The 22,343-nt window shown below is 47.5% G+C and overlaps 1 protein-coding gene across 8 annotated transcripts in view; it reads right to left on the bottom strand.

Annotated features, from left to right (window-relative positions):
* ATXN7L1 (ataxin 7 like 1) overlaps positions 1 to 22,343 on the bottom strand; it is a 236,720-nt gene that overhangs the window by 139,033 nt on the left and 75,344 nt on the right. For 6 of the 8 annotated variants that reach the window (XM_082473446.1, XM_082473445.1, XM_082473448.1 and 3 more), the window contains exon 3: positions 14,752 to 14,856. The exons of 1 other annotated variant lie outside the window; for it this stretch is intronic. In XM_082473446.1, the coding sequence (XP_082329572.1) occupies positions 14,752 to 14,856 (105 nt within the window). Of the gene's footprint in view, positions 1 to 14,747; positions 14,857 to 22,343 lie in introns of all 8 variants that reach the window. One more of the 8 variants, XM_082473447.1, reaches the window with a different exon arrangement.

The raw sequence follows: 22,343 nt of genomic DNA, 5'->3' as shown, positions 1-22,343 counted from the left end.
TATCAAGGAACCTTGACCTGGAGCCGAAGCCCCACTTTTAACTAACTACATTTTATTCTCTAAGCACTTGCTCCTCAAAGTGTGGTCCATGGACCAAAAGCACCAGCATCACCTGGGAGCATGTTAGAAACACAAACCTGCTGAATTCAAATCTGCATTTTAGCAAGAACCCCCCAGGGGGTTTATATGTACATTAAATTTGGGGCATCAAGGGATAAGTAAGCAGGTGTTAACAGGGACGAACCCCTTGATTTTCACACTGGAAATCATGACAAGTGACAAACAGGATTTATGGGAACAGGTCCTAAGAGTGGGCTGAATGATTCTGACCTCTCTTTTGTCCAATCCTACTTCAGAACATTTTCAGGAACTTGAAAGGTTTTTATGAGCTGGGAATGAATGTATCACTCTGAACTAGAGATATGACCCGAAACACCTCATGGTGTAAAACAGAGTGAATTAGCAGAAAGTTCATGCTTTATAAATCAATCGTAATCCTCTTGTGAATCAGGAGGCTGAGAACGCATGGCAATGTTTTGAGCCAGGATTTCAATTCTTTGTTGTAATTACCAGTTGACTTTAAGTGGGATATGTATGTAAAAATCTATGTTGTTTGAGAAGACAGAGATCCTGAACAACTGTATTCTTTATGAGAAAAAAATTATCGTTCAGTATACATGTTGAAAACTTAATGCACTAAATAAATAGATAGATTTAAAGAGATAGATAAAGAAATAAAATAAAATCTATTGTGGCCAAGCTAGCAGAGGGAAAAATGGCAAGACGGTTAAGAAAACTTTGCTAATTTAAGGGAAGGCAGGAAAGGAGAACAAAAACAAATAAAATGCAAGGTACACAGAATGCAAATTAAAAGACAGAGATAAGTCCAAATATATAAAGTAATCACAATAAATGTAAATGGATAAAACTCACCTATTAAAAGTCACTATCAGATTGGACTTTAAAAAAAGCCAGCTATATACTACTTACAAGAGAGACACCTAAAACAAAATGACACAGAAAGGTTGAAAATAAAAGATTGGAAAGAGATAAGGCAAATACACATTGACCAAAAGAAAATTAGGTGGCAATGTTAATCAGATAAAGTAGGACCTAAGGCAAAAGCATTAATAGGGATGAAGACTCCACCACTAAAATGACATGAGTCATAAACTTACATGTATCCAATAGCACAACCTGAAAACTGTACTGCAAAAGGTATTAGAATTTCAGGAGAGACAGACACACAACCATCATAGGAGACTTAAAACTCCCTGCTCAGAAACCATAGACCAAGCAGACAAAAATGGTGAGGATAAATAGGGTTTGAATAACAAAATAAACAATTAATATATGGAACCCTGCACATAAAAGGAGATTATACAAGTTTTCTAATAACATATGACACATTAAAAAAAAAAAGCATGATCACAAAGGAGATATCCTAAGTTATAAAACGGGTAACATAACTTTCCCTGGCCATCACAAATTAAACTAGAAATCAAAAATAAAACAAGAGTAAGGGCCCCACCACCACCACCCTTTACATTTGGAAACTAAAACTATGCTCCTCAATTACTACTTGGCAATGATGTGATTTTTTTTTTTCTATGTGTGGCCTAGTTGCTATGGGACCAGGTTAATTTATATGACATTTGTCACGGGTATCACCAGAAACAGGAAACTCCCCAAGCCATTTAACTTCATTATTTTGTACTTTGAAATAAATTCTAACCCAAAGGGAAGGTGAAGTACCTGACTCCAGGAAGAAAAGAAGGGGTGTGCGTGGGTTAATTACAACCGAGTCGTACAGCACCAGAAGCTGCCGTTGGCTCATTCCCCAGACTGTGCCCTATTCTACTACACTATACCCATCTCTTGCTGCTAGCCACTACTGGCTGGACGCAGAGACTGTCCTAGAAGTGCTCTAGTCACCTGGGAAAAGGTTCTATTCAATTGATGTGGCATCCTACAATCAGTAGGGTCCTGGAACCGAGCAAATTCTGTAGTTAACAGTTTACATGGGACCTTCTGTCTGCCTGTTCACAGGGCCAAGCACTTCTTAAAAATGATCGCAGAATGCTGCACAGGAGACACACAAGAAAAATATAGGTCCATGTGTCCCTGGGGTAGAAAGCAGTCCCCCAGTCCCCCTGAGAAATCCCCCCAAACCAATCCCAAAACAACCACTTCCTCTGGACTGTGTTGCCAGTTCAACACAATTCCAGTGCTGGCCGAATAATGAAAGAAATATTAAAGAGAAAAACACCAAACAACCTAAAAAGAACAGAATGCAGGATGGGGTGATACTGATCAAATCACATTGATGACAGGTCTGCAAGTTCTGTGGGCCAGCGGGGGCGGGGCAGATGGAGTAATAAGAAAATAAAAGAGAGGACCAGAGCTCTTCTGCCTGTGCCACAGACACCTGTGGTGGTCAAAACAGCCCCGTGGTTCCCTGGCTCACACACAAGCCACAGAGTGTGGGCAGCTCTCAGGGGACCCCCGCTGCCCTGGGCCTCCTCACTGGTCTCCCAATCCCTCTCAAACATCACCAACACTGCCCCCCATCAAAGAGTATCCAAGGCAGAGGTGTGTCGTCAGCACAGAGGCTTCCCACCAACCACCCCCTCGGGTGAGTGTCACAGTGGTAAGCACATGACACGGGCAGCTGAAAAAGTGGCACAAGAATTTTCAGAGATGCTGTCCAGGTCCTGCCTCTTACAACGCTCCAGTGACTTAATTCATACGCACCTGGAGAGAGTGCCGCCATCGGACGATGCCCTAGAGCTGACTGTCATGCAGGTCACTGAGTCAGGGGTCAGTCGGGGCTGGTGTTAATGGGACCTCACTGCTGGGGACTGGGCAGCAGGGCTCCTGGTGGAGGCGGCTCGTTTGAGAGGGATACCTACGGGGTGGGGACAGCCACTTAGCGAGACGAGCGGAAAATCGCAGCCACCGCACCAGGGGAGCCATACTCATCTGAGAAAAATGCATCTCTGGAGAAGCCTCAGGAATTTGAAGAAATAATTCCTGGGAGAGAAAAGCAAAGCATCTACGATGCTAATAAACAAACAAGTAACAGGGTTAGTCAGAAACCAAACCTTAGACAGAAATCCATAGTTCCAGTTTTGTAAAACAAAGACCAGAGTTGCTTTCTCTGGGGAAAAAAAAATGATTATTCATTCCACGTGAAGGAAGATTCATCATAGTGAAATTGTTTACTTATTCTTTCAACATTTACTCCCCTCGATTTACATTTTCCCCCGGATGTATTTATTTCCCATGCACCTCCTACACAGCAATTCCCCAATGTGCACTCATTTTTCAGTAGTGCCTGGCCCCATGAAAGACCAAAGGAAAGGCCTTGGGCAAGCTCTGCACTACAGGATTTCCTCAATTCCAGGATGCCACCGACTGTAAGAGGCCACATCAACTTACCAGCACCTTTTGCAGAAGAGAAAAAAAACCCCTGCCATAGTAAATATACACATGATATGGGAAGAAGCACTTGGACTTTAGAAACAATAGGGTTGGGAACCTTCTTTAGAGACTCCCTGCGCCCCCCGCCCCCCCGCTCCCGCAGCCCCAAGGTGAGCCTCTACGCGGTGCCTGGTTTGTGACACGTTGGGAGGGACCTCTCAGTGACCCCAGGCAAAGCACTCAGAATCAGCTCCCTGAGCGAATACTCCAGATGCTCTTCCACAAGGAAAACTGTGATGGTGGAGTGGCAGTTTGGATGGGAGTTGGGCTCTAGCATTAGGGCGTGAGGTGAAAAGGATGGATAATCAAGCCCACCCTTGAAAACCCTTCCGCTCATAAAGTACGGTAGACATGGTTTGGGGATAGCGGGCTCTCTTCATGGCCAGTTTCTCCTCCAGGATTGGAAAGGAGCTTTGTTTCTCTGCTTGGACACCAGATGAAGAAGTGGGCTTGTATGTGGGACTGCATTATTAATCCAAAACAGTGCATTATTATTATTATTATCATCATCATCACCCAGTGCACGTGGCTGAACTCTGATAAATTAAGAGCGATGGGACTCCAAATCGAAAGAGGCGCATTTTTGTTTTTTACTGCAAGACCTCTGAGTGCTCTGATGGACTAATAGCTGCCGAGAACCTCCAGAGGGTAATCTGGCATGTGGTCTTTCCCGAGCGTGTGTGTGCCCCCAAACTCCAGCTCTCAGAGCACAGATGCACTACTATGGGAAGGGAACACTGCTTCGGAAACCCTGCTCTGCTCATTGCTTCGGATGGGGACAATTCCAAAATGACCTTTTGAATCAGCGCTGGCAACAGTCTTTGCTCGGATTTAAATAAAGAGATGGCTGTTCCCCTAATTTTTCTCGGTTGATTCAGCTCGGAGGACTGGAAGGAGCAGCCCATGCAGCGAGAACAAGCCAGTGATGAGTCAGAAGCCGGGGGTCATGTTACAGTGTCAGCCTTCCAGAACTCAGCTGTGGTCAGGGATCAGAGGAGCAGCCTCACCAGTGCTCAGTGAGGAAGGACGGTTCCCCTGCATCCACCTCTCCAACTGTACCTGAATAGAGACGGTCATTCTCTTTGGAGGAGCAACATCTTCTAAACGAATGTCCTCGCTTACCCGTGGAATTCGGCTTACTCACAACTGGGAAGCCGATTTCCTTCCATGCTCACTTTCTCCCTCCTTTCTTCCAAGATTCATTTTTAAAAAAGCGTATTGAGCACCAATCGTAGATCCAGCATTCATCGTGTTAACTCAGGGAACACAATGGTGAGCACGATGACAGGGCTCCTTGAAACTCCTAGGCTGGGGTGGAGGGGGTGTGTGTCTGTGCGCGCGCATGCGCATGCAACAGGGGTGGACAAGTAAAAGAGCATTTGCAATGGCGGTCATATATGCGAACCTCGGTAACGTGGGGAGTGCCAAGAGCGCTTGAATTGGGATTGGAAGAGTCCTTCTTTCTCCCTGTCTGTGCCCCAAGTCAGAAAATGTGCTCCGGGCTGGGACTCGGGGATGCAAAAGACACAGCCTCAGCGCTTGGGAGCTCAGTACCTAGTGCTCACAGGTGACTGCGGCACCGTGATCGGTACCATCGGACGGGGGGATGCAGGGGGCACAGGGACCAGCTGACAGTTTAGTCGGGTGGTAGCTGAGCTCAGCAGAAATGTGGAAAAACACTTAGGGTGTTGCTAGCCTAAAAAGAGGTCTATCAGTGATGTAAAAATGAAGTCATCCGTACTTGGAAATAAAATCCAAAGACATTAAAATGGCTATTGTCAAGGTCAACAGCAGCCTTTGGTGGCAACTAGCAACCTCTTTTCTCCTCTCACTCAACCGCTTGGCCTTTGACTGGCTCTACAAAACGCTTTCTTCTCTTGGCTCCCATGTTGTCATCTTCTGCTGCTTTTCCTACCAGGTCACTGGCCATTCCCCTTCTAACTAACCCTAAATGTTGACCTCTCCCTTTTCCACCTCAATCCATCAGCAAATGCTGTCAGCTACATTTCTGAAATAGATCTCAAGTTTATCCTTTGTTATCCACCTTCACAGCTATGCATCAGTCCCTACGAGGTCTCCCAGGCTCCAAGCAGCCAGAGTGACCTTCTAAAAACACAAACCAGATGATGTCTTTCCCTCACACAGGGTCCTCCCATGTTTTCTCACCACACCTAGAATGAAGCCTGAACTTTGGGCTCTGCCCTACAGGGCTCTACAGTAGTGGTCCCCGCCACCTCTCTGAAGCCCTCAAACACACCTCGCCTGGTGTGCTCTACCTACGGCTCGATCGCATTACTGTTTATCAATACATTATTTAACCAACCAGAACACAGGCTTCAAGAAACCCACACTCTTATTTGTCTCATTCACCACTGTATCTGCAGCATTAGAACAATGCCTGGCATACAGTAGGTGCTCAATAAATATTTTTTAAATAAATTAACGAATCAAAGCTATGTGACTCTGGAGAATGTAATCCAAGAGATTCAGCCTTCAAGAAATAGGCTTGAACCACAATGAGAGGCCCGCGCAGCGCAACGAAGAGTGGCCCCCGCTCGCCGCAACTGGAGAAAGCCTGTGTGCAGCAACAAAGACTCAACACAGCCAAAAATAAATAAATAAATTTATAAAAAAAAAAAAAAAAGAAATAGGCTTGAATGAGATTATAACTATAAGTTTTTTTTTCAATTAAAGATGAATTCAATAATACTAAAGTAAAAAAAAAATACTAAAGTTATGAAGATCCTCTTAATCTATCTCTAAATTTGAGCTGAACCATTATATCTGCTATTTTTTTTTTTTTTTGGCCATGCCACGTGGCATGTGGGATCTTAGTTCCCCCGACCAGGGATTGAACCCACGCCCCCTAGAGTGTAAGCACGGAGTCTTAACCCTTAACCACTGAACCACCAGGGAAGTCCTTGGTTTGTTTACTTGTAAAATTTTACCTGGTTCACAGAAACATGCAAGAAAAGGGAATTCCATTGAATTTAGAGGAAACCATCTACTGTTTGACGGGGGGAGCGTCTCATGGATCTGCTCATTTGCTGGAGATGAACAAGAAACTAAAGACAGAACTGATGGTGGTACACACTCCACCTCTTCTGCAAGCTTGCTTCTTTTTACTTTTTGATATTTAAAGGTCTATGCAAATGCTGTGGCTCTCAAAACGTGGACTGTAAATGATTTATTCCTCCTTTCTGAATTCCCTCAAAATTGTGCCCAAGGCTTCCCTGGTGGCGCAGTGGTTGAGAGTCCGCCTGCCAATGCAGGGGAAGCGGGTTCGGGCCCTGGTCCGGGAGGATCCCACATGCCGCGGAGCGGCTAGGCCTGTGCGCCACAACTACTGAGCCTGCGCTCTAGAGCCCACGAGCCACAGCTACTGAAGCCTGCACGCCTGGAGCCGGTGCTCCTCAACAAGAGAAGCCACCGCAATGAGAGGCCCGCGCACCACAGCGAAGGGTGGTCCCCGCTTGCCACAACTAGAGAGAAGCCCGAGCGCAGCAACTAAGACCCAACGCAGCCAAAAATAAATTAATAAATAAATTTATTAAAAAAAAATTGTGCCCAAGTTCTTTACCTAAGCCAACAAGCAGACAAGATCAGTGGCGTAGGTTAGAAAGATGAGAAAGAAACAGGGAGCTCAGGTGCCCCCAAGCACTGCATTTAGTCTCCAGCATCCTACAGGGGACCAAAACAACCTTTCTGTATGGAAGTGTAGTTACACTGCTGCAGGGAGTTTGAGATCCAAAACATTGAACCAGTACAGTGGTTAAAGTGATCTAGAGTCAGACATAGATGGGAATCTTGGTTCTGCCACTTACATCAGCCTGATTTTGAGGAAATTTCTTAAATCCTCTGAGTCTCCCTGTCTTTGGCTGTGAGATGAGAATACTATGACCATAGCACCTTAGGGTTGCAATAGGATTAAATAACAAAAAGCTTAGCATATATAAGTGCTCAATAAGTACATTAGCTTTATTGTTGTTTTTGGTATTTTTGTCTGCCATTAGCAGAGAAAAAAGAAAAGCCAGGGTTTGGGACCAGGTCAGCCTGCTATGTTCTAGACACACCTTTAATTCTAATTTGAGCAGCAGTAAGTTCAAAATACAAACATTTGAAGTGGAGCAAAATGTGGTCCCACTTTATTGTAGATTCTTTCAGTTGTAATGCTTGATTTAAGGCAGAACCATTTGTTAGTCCATGATTTTTTTCCTTAGGGATCTTCTTATTATAGGGATTTCCTTAGGATCTGTCGTATGACTGACTGCACTTTACCAGGGACAATGGAAAGATGAAATAAGAAGAAAGAACAGCAGACACTGTTTCTGAGCGTAAGGAGCCCGAAAGATATATCAAGCCAAGAGTTAATTCTGGATCGGGGATCCATTCATCAAATTAAGGTTAAAAAAGAATCCCACTAACAAAATCAAGTTTGCACAGATTCACTCGTTCTTGCCAAGTCTTATTAGTTAATACTGTCAGACATGACAAAGAATATGTTTGATGAGACCAATTTACTTTAATTATTTTATACATCTCTGGTATAAATAATCTAGTCTCATAAAAGACAACTCACAATAACAACAACAGAAATTTAATCTCAACAAACAAATTCAACTTAATTGACCAAAAACTCCAGCCCTGCTCTGTGGCAATCTACACTTTCAGAAAGGAAGTTCTGGCAGGATAATTAGCCGGTGATGATACCCGGGAAGCCCAGGGGCACTGACATTGGGAGGGACTGACTTTCTCTAGGGCTCCAGAAGCACAAATGGTTTGTTTCCTCCTCAACTAGAGGTCACCCGGAGATAGACAAAAGAAAAAGAACAATTGCAGGAAACCTTGGAACCTCATTAATGAGGCTTCCATGTGTGGCACTGCTGGGCTCTGCTGCCCTTGGTACCCACCCAGCATCGGCATCTGGATGTGGACGGGAGGGATGGAGGTAACAGCCTCCAGCAGCCAATTGCTGTCACTCATTTATTTTGCAGCTCAGCCCCTCTGCTTTAGCTCACAGTTCATTAAATTCTACTGCATCACCATCAACATGCAAAACAGCTACTTGAAGGGCATTCAAAAATATAATCAGAAAAGGGAATAAAAAGCCCTCTCTGAGAAAGAGGGACAAAAATTAATCCTCTCTTGTCTACTGAGTGACAACTAGGTTCTTTGGTTCTAACATGTATATTTTTTAAGTAGCAGTGACATCCAAGGATTATCTCTGTCTGATGGATGGGGTGTGGGGCTGCATAGTTCTCTGCTTGGAGGGTGAGCACCAAATGTGGCTGGAATATTCTGAAGGATCTGTGCATATGGATGGGTTATTTCTTTTGCCATTTTCCCCCCTTTTTTGATTTTGGAATCAAAATCAAAAAAGGTGGGAAGGTGGGGAGGACTGCAACTTTATGGACTTCTGCAACGTATCTTGTTTTATGCTTTGAATATGACTGTGATGGGGAAATTACCCTGCTGACCCGTGCACACACACTCATTTGAATGTGGATAAAAACTTAAATATAGAAAAGCACAGAATATGATAGGACAAATGAAGAGGTTATATTTTATGGCAGTGGCTTTCAACTGGGGGCGATTTTGTCGCCTAGAGGACCCTGGCAATTCCTGGAGACAGTTTTCGCTGTCATGACTGGGGGTGGGGGCTGCTACCGGCATCCAGTGGGTAAAATACAGGGAAGCTGTTCGACATCCTACAACGCACAAGACGCCCCCATAACAGAATTATCCAGCCCCAAATGGTAACAGTGCTGCCGCTGAGAAACTCTTCTTCATGGCAGCTCATTACGTAAATATATTAGGAGATAAGGACAGAAACAAAATCATACTCCTTTCATTTAGGCAAATCATACAACTCCATAAATGCCCAACCCAATTACAACACCACAGCTTGGCTCTACCTATTATTTTTCCCTTTACTTATAATATTTCAATTTGATTAAACGTATGCAACTACTAAAAGTAATACAAATATGTTTCCATTGCAGGTATCTTGCACCTCCTAGTTTTGAGCTTGTATACAGGCTTGTGGACACAGATGGGACCCCCCCGCTCCCACACACACACGTGCACACACCACACACAGAGGATTCTTTTCAGAAGAAATGGCAATACCACCCTCTCTGGGCTGAGGTGGGGACCCACAGCGTTGACACAAGAGGAAGAGTCACAAATGTCACCCTCACACTCCATGGTAATCATAAGTGAATATTCTCTGGAAAAGATTTCATTATAAATCTCTGTAGCTTATCACTTGGTTGATGATAGCTTAACTATTTTTTTTTTTCCTAAAGCAAACTCTGTTCCACCACTGTGCTAAGTATTTCCCACATGCGAGTTCCTTGAATCATCACAACAATCTTACGAGATAAACTACGATCCCATTTTAAGAATAAGGAGACTGAAGCACAGAGAGGCAAAGTAACCTGCCCAAGGTCACACAGCTAATAAGTGGAAGAGCTGGAACTTGAATCTAGGCAGACTGACCCCAGGGAGGCTATTCCCAACCACGAGGCTCCTACATCGTGTCAGTGCGTCAAGCCACAACCTGGGCTGGAGAGCTATGAGAGACAGGGACGCCTGCTGAATGGGATCGGGACGCCCAAGGCAAGGCTTTTTCTGTTTTCCCCTTTTCTACGCCTAAATAACCTCATCAACTAACCTAAGGGACTTTAGAAACAAACCAATTCCTCCAAATCCTAGATCTCCTGGGTAGAGGTTTAAAAAGCATCCAAAGGGCCCTTGTACAGAGGAAACAGACCTAAGGGGCCCACACAGATAGGGCGGCACAGAAAATGGCCTGCAGGGAGCCCCTACCCCTACGCCAAGCGGAGGGTCTCCTGAGCAGTGGGCATGCCTACTTTTTACGTCTGGGACACCAGCTTGGGGCGCAAAGTCAGGAGCAACAGGAAAGCAGACAGTCCTGGGAGCGGGGCTTCACATCACCCCCATACGGGGAGGCGGCCAAGGCCAGATGGACCTCGGCAGGGACCCCAGAGAGACACTGGAAGCTTCATGGTGTTTCCAAAGGAGCTGACACTGGGGGCCCATGTGAATGTAAACCATATTCATAAAGGCAGATCCTCAGAACTCCTGGCAATGTAATCATCTTCAGGCCAACAAGTCCTGCCTCAAGAGTGTGGGAAGCCGAAGATGAATCACAGGCCAGAGTCCGCAGGCTGACCTCTGCGCACACATCCCCCGAGACAGAGAGAGAAACGAAGGCAGGAAGCACTTGACTGAATTGGTTTTCCCATTTTTCATAAGAAACATTCAACTTAATAAAAAATAGCCATACTTTATTGACAATAATAGCTACCCTTTCTTTATTTCCTTACTATGTGCCAGGAAACTACTTTATCTCTGTTCCTCATAGTAACTCTGCAAGGCAGGAACTATCGCCTTCATTTTAGAGGAAAAGGAGGCTCAGAAAGGTCATGTAATTAGCCCAAGGTCTCACAGCTAGTAACTTGGGTCTGTTTGACTCCAAAATTCATGATTTTTCCACAATGGCTTTCACTGTTTCACATTACTGTCAACCTCCAAAGTCCTCAGAACCAACTGCCTACACACACACACACACACACACACACACACACACACACACACACACACACACCCTTTTTTCATTTATCTTAACCAGGTCACTGAAATCCTGAAGGCTGCCATGTATCCATCTCTCTGGATATGTTACGATCCTTAAAATCAGGAGCCGAATCACAGGTGCTAAGAGTGGGCAAGTTTCCAAGAGAACACAGAGTCCAGTCCCCTGTCATTTAAAACGGTGACAAGTCCAGGGTCTAAGGGCTGGGCGAGGCCAAGCTGGGATCTGGCCCCGGGTGTGCTGGACCCTGGGCTGTGTCCCTCCCACCGCACGTCAGCTCTGCTTCCCGGGGCCACGGCCGGTGATGATGCACTCATTTCTAGGTGCTGGGAATACAGAGCTGAAAAGGTACATCCCTAGTCCTGAGAGGATCCTAGAAGCTGGTGGATGTGCTGAGACAGTCCACAGATAAGTCAAGTGCACGGCGGAAGGTGGGAGGCATTGGAGAACACAGTTCTATGGACATGAAGAGGGATGAATGGCGTCCAGCTGCTGGCCATGGGGAGATGGCACGGGGAGAAGAGGAATGAACGCATGCTCTGGGTGTACCTGCGGGAAGGCGCCTCTCGCCAGTCATTCTGCACCAACAACTCCCCCGAGGCGGGCAGCGCACCGATCTGACGGACCAGGTGGAGAGACAGGAGGCTACCGGCCTGAGATCATGCAGTTAGTGAGGGAGTCATGTGAACTGCTTTGCCTGCCTCCAAAGCCCATGTTCTGTCCATTTTAAAACTTCAGATGCTGTTCTGCGGAGCCCTGGAGGGCTGAGAGGCCAGGAGTAGGCCAGGGAGGCGGAGCTTGAGCACCCACCCCAAATTCAACCTCTTTGGCTCTGCTGTGCATCTATCTCCATATTTGGGTTCTACAGATGAGACTCTGTTTGAGAGAAAGCTCTGCTGCTAACAAGATCAAGTTTGAAGCCCTGTACCATGACGTGCTACCTGGAAGGCAAGTGGGTCAGGCCTTGGAGTTCGGGCCGGGACAGGAAGGGCGTGTGACCCACGCTGGGAGGCAGTGAGGGACGATGGCTAAGCAAGCGGGCGAAGCACACACTTCCCTCGCTCTGGAGCGATGCGGCCTGCGTTCAGAATCAGGCTTTACACCTGCTCAGCTCTGCAACCCTGGGCAAGGTACTCCTAAGCCTTAGCTTCCTCACGTTCAAAGTGGGGGTAACATTGGTACCTACTTCATGGGGGTGTTGAGAGAATTAGGATTACGTGTTCAAAGATAAAGAAAGCATATAGCAGAGTGCCCGGCACTTAGCACAGCGCCATTCTCGTTAACTTGTTGATTACAGCGAGGCTAGTCGTAGGAGGTAAAAGAGCAAAAAAGGAAACACCATGACACTATAGGAGGAATTTTTAGGGCAACTAAGAAGTCCTCACTGTTCCCGGAGTGTTGCTCTGGTTCTGAGCTCTGCCTCATGTTCTCCTGCCCTTGATAAACGCGGGCTGCGTGTCCGCGGGACACGCACCCGGAAGATGAGGGAGGCTTAGGGGTCTCCCTCCATCTGCTGAGATGTGGTCATGTCCCCACCGCTGCTTGTCAGCTGATTCAGCAAGAAGCTCAATGGAGACGGGGCTTCGGGGGATGAGATCGGTAACCCCAAACCCCCAAGCTAATTTACTGCCACCGTTCAGGAGATGGCCGCAAAACCCTTGGCTCTCCCACTAAGCTCGACTTGCTCTTGCACCCAAAGGCCTAGGACCGAGGGAGGCACGTGTCTGAGCCCAGCCGAGCCCCAGAGGCCTCCTTCGCTGGCTAGATGAGGCCTTGACTTGGGCGGAATTCTGCAGGGCACAGTGGGGTCCCGGGTCCCTTTTAGGTTCTTGCCGTCAGAGACCCTGCCAGCGAATTAAGTTCCCAGAGGAGGTTTTGACGGCTTATGGGATTTCTGTCTGTCTTGTTCACTGCTGTGCCCCAGTGCCCAGAACAGCAGCACATCCCATGAATGAATGAATGACGATCCCTTTTGGCATCTTCATGAGACAAACAGAAGCAGGGGCCACGGGGCCTCCACAGTCACCCCCTGACCCAGCAGTTGGGTGGGATCTTCTTGCCACTGCTCTGCTCTTGACTTCCCCACCTGTCACCCCAGCTGGTAGCACCACCGCCGGGCCTCTGACAGTCTCCCTGGGACAGGTTTGACCTTTTCTCTCCTCCGGGGAGAAGGAAGGGTCATTTGCTACAGAGCATCAAGCAAGAAGATCAGCTCGTGCCCAGCACACGACTTGCTCTTTCATGCTCATTCTGCCAGAAATGAAAATGTTAGAGCTGGAAGCGGCGGCGGAAGTCACCTCTCGTGGAAGAAACGAGGAAGCCAAACACTGAGACATTTAGCAAGTAGCCCCAAGTCACAGAGCTGGCTGCCAGGAGGGGCAGGAGACCTGGCCTCTCAACAGAGCTCTTTTTACGGCACTTTCTAGGAGCCTCTATGCCTGTGCAGGTCAGAAAGTCTCAGAAGCCTGGATTCTCTTTCTATGTATTATAAACACAAAACACACCTAGAGTTTACACACAGATGCAGGTTATACATATATATGCAGCTATGTAAATGACATATATGTATATACATATTTGTAAGTGATATTAGGATATATATAACTATTCTATAGTCGCAAATACATTTACTAGAGAGCTTAGATAAGCTCATCTCCTTTTATTTTATACCTGTTTATTACAGAATGGTGATAACTGCGGGACTGTGGTAAAATAAGAAATCCTGAGCGTGAGAAAGGGGAAGCGTGTAATTTGCAAAAGTGTATTTGATATTATAATTGCTTTGATTTTTTTTTTTTTTTAGGCACAATATTTAATGTGCTTTGAAATTTAACAGTAAAGAAGGGCATTTGGATTTTACGTTCAACAAGAAAAGAGGAGAGTTTAAACCAAAAGACTGGGAACTACTGTTCTGGAACTCAGAGCATATGACAACTTTGGAAATTGGCTGGTCCAACGCCCCGTGTGAAGAGAGGAAACCTCCGCTCAGAGAGGTTAAGTCACTTCCTGTCTCAGGTCAGTAGCTGTTTATTTGCTATAGGGGAGCAGCCTCGTGGAGGTTATCTGTTGTAAGTCCACACAGCACCTGCACTGAAGGAGACCAGCATTTGCTGTGGAACAGCTAAAGGGAATTTCTCACTTCAAGGATGTAAAGATACAGAGGGAAAGTGAGTTCCCAAACAGGCCTGGCTTTTTTTTAAGAAGGATGATTCTTGGAAGAGGAGAAGCTGAACCTGTGGCTTTGCTACACGCATTTCTCGGGGGCAGCAGCCCAGTGGTCCCACACGGGACCCACCCCCCCTGTGTGTCCATACAGGGAGACTCCGCCGCGCCCTCTCTCAGGGGGACCCAGTGGCAGGTTGCGAGGCTGCAGGAGGGACTGCTTGAGCCACCACTGCCCCTCCCCTTCGTCATCTGCAGAGGCCACCACCTATCTACCGAAACAATGGGAGGCTCTCTCTCTGGTGTCCCGGCAGGAGTGAGGGTGTCGGCAGAAGGACTGCAGCTCCTAAGACAGGCAGCCTGGGAGCAGAGGTAGAGCCCCAGGAGGAATTCACCCATGGCCTTGGGCTAAGACAGACCCAGGGCCAGACCACAGGGGACGGTGCCTCCCTGACGTCGGACACTGGCCGCTGCAGGAGTCCACTTACCGCAGTGGGACTGGAAGACCTGCGGCTTGACGACCTGGTTACAGGCACTGCACACCACGAGGTAGAAGTCGTCGTGTGCTGGGTAGTGGCCAAACAAGTGCATATCTGTGGGGGAAAGGAAAACAGGTTGTTTTGAAAAAGCAACCACGTCTCAGGAGGTGGACGGTTTCTTCTTGGCATTTCCTCGAGGACAGTTTTTCAAACAAGACGCGCAGAAAGCCAATCATCTTTACGAAAGGGAACGCAGTTTGTCCTAATGCAGCTCCCTACTCTCAGGGAAGCCCGTGCCTCAGAGAACCCCTCTTTATTTTCCTTGCAAACAGACGGCTACCCCTATTGGTTTGGTCAGCGGGGCTGGGCTGCCTGGAATCACAGGCTATGGGGAGTGACCCTGTTCTGAAAGAGGGCCCCGGGGTTAGCTGGGACCCAACGAGGCTCTAGTCATTTTAGGATGCGGGAGCTCCTCCAAACCCATTTCAGCGTAGGCAGAGCCCTCCCAGGTGAGTGACGGGGCGAGAAAGCCTGGAGAGAGAGAGGAGTCATCCTGGTCTTGGCAGCTGCCTGGGTTCCCCATCACCTGTGGGAGACTCCAGGGTAAAAGGAAGTGTCCAGACAAGTGACTTGTTGGCTGCCATCATTATCCATTCTTTACGTGGCAAAGATTTACTGAGTGCCTAAGTGTGCCGGGCACTGACTGTGCTGGGTTCCAGGGATAACTGGTGAACAAGAACGAGTGCCCTGCTCTGCTGGAGCAGAAAAGAGAAGAATTAACCAGAACCACACAAGTCATCACTTGGTTGTAACAGTGGTACCTCCTAAGGAGGAGATGTACAGGGTCCCATGAGAGTGTGTGGTAGGTAGACCTAACCTTGTCTGAGACATTGGAGAGGCTTCCCTGAGGAGGGGTTAGAGAAAGAAAAGGCCAGGGGAGGGAGAGGAACGTTCCAGGTCTGCCGAGGAAGGAGATTCTGTGTGTCAGCAGAACCTCTTGGCTGGAAGAGAAGAACAAGGGGGGAGCCCAGAAGGTGTAAGCCTTGTGGACCAAGGTAGAGATTTTGAACCTGACTTTAAGATCAGTGGGAAGCTACTGAAGGTTTTTAAGCAAAGAAGTGACAGAGTCAGATGGACACTGTTAGAAGATCAGTTATGTGGCCTACGAGACACAATCGCATAGGTCCACACAAAAACCTGCCCACGCATGTTCACTGTAGCATTATTCGTAACAGCCCAAGGGTGGAAGCAACCCAGATACCCATCAACTGCTGAACACATAAATGAAATGTGATATATCCATACAATGGGATATTATTTGGCCATAAAAAGGAGTGAAGAACTGATACCTGCTACAACATGGATGAACCTTGAAAACATATGCTAAGTGAAAGGAGCCAGTCACAAAAGCCCACATATTATATGATTCCATTTATATGAACTGTCCAGAACAGGCAAAACTAGAGAGACAGAAAGCAGATTAGGGCTTGCCTTGGGCTGGGGGGGCCCTGGAGGGAACTGTCGGACAATTGCTAAAGGCTACGGGTTTCTTTTGGGGGTGATAATAATGTTCTAAGATTGATAGTGGTGATGGCTGCACAACGCTGTGAGCATACTACAAACCACCGAACTGCATGCTTTAAACAGGTGAATTGTATATGTGAATTATGTCTCAGGAAAGCTGTGTGTGTGTAGGGGGATTCGGAGGTCATACCTCCTCGCCCACCGTGGGGTGGAGGGCACTCTGCCGGCCTCTCCTTAGCTGACTGGCTCCAGGGCCACTGCGAGCAGGGCGGACAGAGGAAATAAAAGACACGTTCTGCATGAAAGTCTTTGCGTCACAGAGCTGAGCTTCCTTTCCCCAGCCCCCTACGCCCTCGTTTTTTTAGACTCAACCTGTGTCTTTACTGAAAACCACCAGGCGCACGATGGTTCTCCCAGCTGCAGGGCGAGGCCACAGGGAAGCCGAGTTCCTCCTGATTCAGGGACGGCTCATTTATAAGCCAACACAGGCTTCCAGTGCAGCCCCGACGCTTAGAGGGAAATGGAACCGACACACTTGTCACGCGGCCGGGAGCCAAGACCCCCGCCCCAGAGGAGGCTAGACTGGAAGGGTGAGAAGGGCCCCCGTTGCTGGGTCCCCTCCACGTGCGCGGGACCCGCGCGCCTGCGGCGGGATGCGGGCCAGACCTGGGCACGGGTGCACTGAGCCTCGGCATCTCTGTGGCCCTGGTCGCAGCCCATCATTTCCCCTCCAGGACTTGCCTCTGTTTCCACTCTGACTAAGACGTTACCGGAGGGGAGCGTTATTAGTCAGTGCCTGGTAGGCGGAGGCCTGTGGAGAGAGAGGCTGAGAGAGAACCCAGCTGTGACAAAGGCCTGCGGCGTGGGGAGGCCCAGGCCGGGCCCACCCAGTGTGTCCGGGGCCCTTGCTTCACAGCCTCCCAGCGCGCAGAGGATGCACCCGGTCCCACATTGCTGACACCACTCCCGCTTTACATTTTATTTACAGATTATTTTTATAATATATAGCCTTTTTTTAAAAAAAAAATAACAGAAGTGATCCATGTTCTTTGAGGATACATACAAAAAATACAGAAAAGCCAGAAGAAATTTAAAAAAAAAAATCACTGGCAATCTTTATTAACACTTTGCATCTCATTTAGATTTAGTCACATTTTCTATCCAGGAACATGTGAAACCAGGAGCTGGCAAGGGCTAAGACATTTATTTATTCAACAGCATTTCCTGAGCTGCCTTCCAGCCCTTCTGCAATAGATCAGGCTATAAAGGCATGAAAGAAATGCATTAATTAAAAAAACAAAAAAGCGCATTCACAAAAGTTTCTTGAGCACCTACTCTGCGCCAGAAGCTCTGTGGAGTATGGGAGGCTGAGAGCTGGGGGCGAGGAATGCACCTCTGCACCTTTGTCGCCGCCTGATGATGTGCCCAAGGCCTGTCAGGCCTCCAGCTGCTGTCCCATTTCAGGATTCCTCCAGGAACCCGTAGACCCCGCCCCCTACACGCAGCTCTAGGTCGAGAGTTGAAGGTGAAGGTTAGGCTGGTCGGAGACTGGCCACCCTGGGGGTGTCCTACTCCAGGCCCTTCACTCCACTGGGACTCTTCTTGGTTTCCTCCAGGGCAGTTTCAACCATGCACACGTCTGCTCAGAGCGTGTCTCCTGTGGAAACTGAGAGGACCTGCTGGCCTACTTGATTATTCCTCAGTGATCAGAGCTTAGAATCGCCTCGACAGGCTGCCCAGGCTCTGGGAGAGCCTGGCAGATGTGGAGCAAGATAAGGGCAGCTGGCTTCTCAGAAGAACCACCACTTCCCGGGGCCAGGCCATCTCGGTCCATGTGCTGTCTGCTTGGGTATGAGGAAGGAAGGCCGGGGAGAATTGGAAACTACTATGTCTGGCATCATGCTAGGCATCCTATTATTAATTCTCCCTCTCTCTCTCTCAATTTACCACCCAAATAGAGCTTGCAGCTCACAGTTAAAAACAGGGGTGTGTTGACGTGGGCTTGTACCAGCTTCCGAGAGCCAACTGTGCAAGTCTCCCAACTCGTTCAGTGAGATCAAGGTGGTAGCTGAAATCAGCCCTGGTGAGAGTATTTGCACCACGGAAATGGGCACTACAAATCTTGTCTTTTCTTTGGAAAGCCGCGTTGTTAAACATTTACCGGTGCACCACTGAACAAAGATGGGAAGAAAAGGGAAAAGTGAAACCACCTGTAATGACACCACCTTGGGATAACCACTGTTGGCATGTTAATATATATCCTTCTAGACTTCGTTATCTCATAACATTATCTTAGTTAATCCTCATAACTAACCCACAAAGTTGCCATCATCCCACTTTCCAGGCAAGGAAACAAAGGTAAGAGATCCCAAGGCAGTGATCTTTAAAGTAGGATGAGATTCCTACTCTACAGCCCACGTTCCCATCTCAGCAAAAGGCCACGTGTTTCATAAGAGCAAGATCCCATTTCAAAGATGGAGAAACCCGTTTGGAGCGCTTGCATGGATGACTAACACGTTCCGAGGGAGCCGCTGGCGCTTGCACAGGCCTGGGGTCAGAAGGAGGGATTGAGAGCACAGTGTCCTTTGCTGTGCAATTTCAGGGAAGGTGCCTAACCTTTCTGAGTGTCACTTTCCTCTTCCATAAGATGGGGCTCACAGATCTTGCCTCATGGGGTTGCTGTGAAGGCTCATAAAAGCTGCCTGGCTTTGTATTTTCTTCCTCCAGGGATTTGGAAGAAAGTGTGGAAAAAGCTTTAATCAAGGTCTTCTCCCCTATTTTTCAAAACTAACTTGTTCTCACTCCAGTGGGAGAGTTGCTCCAGCCAGCACATTCTTTGACTCTCCTGCGTAACCACTCACAGCCAGCCTCCTGGGGAACCTCAGTGCTCCCTCCAACCTGCAGAATTTCCTGTGTGTGCAGGTACACCATCGCGCGCTGTGTGGACAGACGAGGGCTGAGAGCCACTGGGAGGACACTCTCCAGGCTGTGGTCAGGCCTCGAGAAAACGTGCATAAAGGTGATGGGACTGTGCCCATCACAGTGTTCACCCATCTCCCAAACAGACAAAGCCACGCCTGTCTGTTTTGCCCCATTTTGCCCCCGCAAATGAATCAACTGTTGATCAGACAGATCTGATAGTACCACCATGGCACTGTCACAGAGGTGACCTTAGTCCTCCTCCTGGCCTGATTATGGGCAGGGTGAGAGCAAGCTCCATAGCTCCATTTTGCAGATGGGGAAACAGAGATACTCTTGCTTCTAGGTCAGTATTTTTTGTTTTTGTTTTTTTTAACCCCAACTCACTATACACAAATACATACCTATTTTATCTATCTATCTATGTATCTATCTATCTACCTATCTATCCACTCATCCATCTATCCATCATCTATCGTTGGAACATGTACGTTACACTCTGATATGTTCTGGTCTACTCATTTCTTTTTATTTTATTCTGTTCTATTTCATTTAAAAAATGCTCACTGAGATCTTTTTTTTTTATTTTATTATTATTTATTTTATTTATTTATTTTTGGCTGCGTTGGGTCTTTGTTGCTGTGCGCTGGCTTTCTCTAGTTGCAGTGAGCGGAGGCTACTCTTTGTTGCGGTGCACGGGCTTCTCATTGCGGTGGCTTCTCTTGTTGCAGAGCACGGGCTCTAGGCGTCGGGCTTCAGGAGTTGTGGCTCGCGGGCTCTAGAGCACAGGCTCAGTAGTTGTGGCATACGGGCTTCGTTGCTCTGTGGCGTGTGGGATCTTCCCGGACCAGGGCTTGAACCCGTGTCCCCTGCATTGGCAGGCGGATTCTTAACCACTGCGTCACCAGGGAAGCCCAGCTCATTGAGATCTTGAAATTAAATTCTTGACCCTTTAATGGGTCACAACTCAAAGTGTGAAAAACACTCTTCAAGGCAATCCACTGAGTTAGAGGCTGAGCTGAGCCTGAGAGTTAACTGGGCATTTACAGAGGTTGGAGCTGGTCCTTAGGACTCACCTGGGAGTCTGAAGCCATGAATTTGTGCCAATTATAAGCTGGAGTGTGCCGTGCCAGCTCACAGGAGCTGACTGTATCTCTTCCTAACTCTGCATTCAGTGAGGCATGTCGGTGGCCTGAATCAGCCAAGGTGGGAGTATTTACACCATGGTAATCAGCATTCACTACAAACCAGGGCTGCTTCTCTTGGAGAGCTAGCTGTGAAAATATTTACCAGCATACCACTGACTAGCACCCACCATCACTCCTCCCTGGATCAATTTCCTTAGTTATAGAAATGGAGAAAATTATATCTGTCATCTACCACACTGGATGCAGAAAGGCTTCTGTGAACTTGGGAGGAAATCATTATGTTAATCTAAAATTATGGTAATGATATTGATCATTAACCCAAAAACATACGCACAACAGAGCCAGGTAAACATATTGATCACTTTCTGTATCAAATGAGCACAAAAAAGCTGCCACTTGTCCAGCTCTGGTGGTGAGAAGGGGACTGGGGGAGGGGGAGGGGTAGTGGGAATGCTGGAGTGGAGAATTAAGTTCTCTTCAACGTCTGTCAATTTAATGCTTACTCTTTAAGGGCTATTCATGGAGATTATTCACACATTAGGCTCAGAGTATTAAATTAATGCTGCTTATACATGGATCACACACAGGCTATTCTCAGTGCCCCTATTTAAAGCAGGCAGTTCTTTACTTCTTCTCTTCCTTTACTTCTGGTGGAAATCTCATCTGCAGCAGAGTCAGTCGTCAATGGCATTCATGTTATCCACTTCGTCTGGCATCCTAGGCCTGCCTCCCCACAGCACTTAGGTTCCCGCAGGGCTAGTCTGGCTCTCACAGCTTCAACTCCCCTGAACGCCTCCCTCCCACACCCCTCTGCCCCTCTCCTCTCTCAGATGGCAGAGGAGGGATGGAGGGGACAGAACCCAGCTGGGGTGGAAGAAGAGACAAAGTTTAGGACACCAGAATGGTTCCTACGAAGGTAAAATAATAACTCTGTGGGACTTCCCTGGTGGCGCAGTGGTTAAGAATCTGCCTGCCAATGCAGGGCACACGGGTTCGAGCCCTGGTCTGGGAAGATCCCTTAGATGCCGCAGAGCAACTAAGTCCGTGCGCCACAACTACTGAGCCTGCGCTCTAGCGCCTGCGAGCCACAACTACTGAGCCCGTGTGCCACAACTACTGAAGCCTGCGGTCCTAGAGCCGGTGCTCCGCAACAAGAGAAGACACCACAATGAGAAGCCCGCGCACTGCAACGAAGAGTAGCCCCCACTCGCCGCAACTAGAGATCTTGAAATTAACTTCTAGTCCGCGCACAGCAACGAAGACCCAACGCAGCCAAAAATAAACAATAAATAAATATATAAATTTATTTTTTTAAAAAAAGAATAATGTCTCTGATTTTCTGGTGCATTTGATAACCTGCTTCTTAAGTCAATACTGAAAAAGAAATTGGCAGAATGGGAGCAGCATTTTATAAACAGCTTTCCGAGGGGAACACTTCCGACAAGGAAAGTCGTGAGTGTATTAACTTTCCTTTATATCCAGTATTCACTTCGAGAAAATGGCTGAAGTAAAGGAAAAGGCAGGGTGACGTGTCCAATTTGCTATTTGTACAGGACTCGTTTCTAAGAATGGGAAGACAGCTGGTTTTGTGGCTTCAGGATCACACTAGATTCTGTGCACTTTTGCATTTGCCCCTGGACACCTTCCAAAGCTCAAGACTTGGGCATTACGAAGCAACAACTGGTGAGAGCTCAAAAGATGAAAACCTTAAGAAAGAGTGATTCCTTCCCTTTGCAAATGGGAATGCCAAGTCAAGCACAGGCTGCACAGAGAAGCAGCTAGAAGCAGACTAGCTTGAAGGCTGGGGGACAGCTTATCAGCAATCGGTGATGCCTGTGCTCGCTACAGAAGATCCCGCAGCGGGAAAAGGAAGACAGCAAAGCAGACAACTTTGAATGTTAGTTTCTTGGGGAAAAAAAAAAAAAACAGCCCCAGAAAAGAGACTCAAGTTTCCCCCAAAGTCTTTTCTGGGGTTGTGAAACCACCCCGGTTGCTATAGGAATTATGAAA

The sequence above is a fragment of the Balaenoptera physalus genome (genome assembly GCF_965194825.1).
Source record: "Balaenoptera physalus genome assembly, chromosome: 8".
NCBI lineage: Eukaryota > Metazoa > Chordata > Mammalia > Artiodactyla > Balaenopteridae > Balaenoptera > Balaenoptera physalus.
Note: the sequence above shows the minus strand (reverse complement) of the source record. Positions and strands in the feature narration are given on the sequence as shown.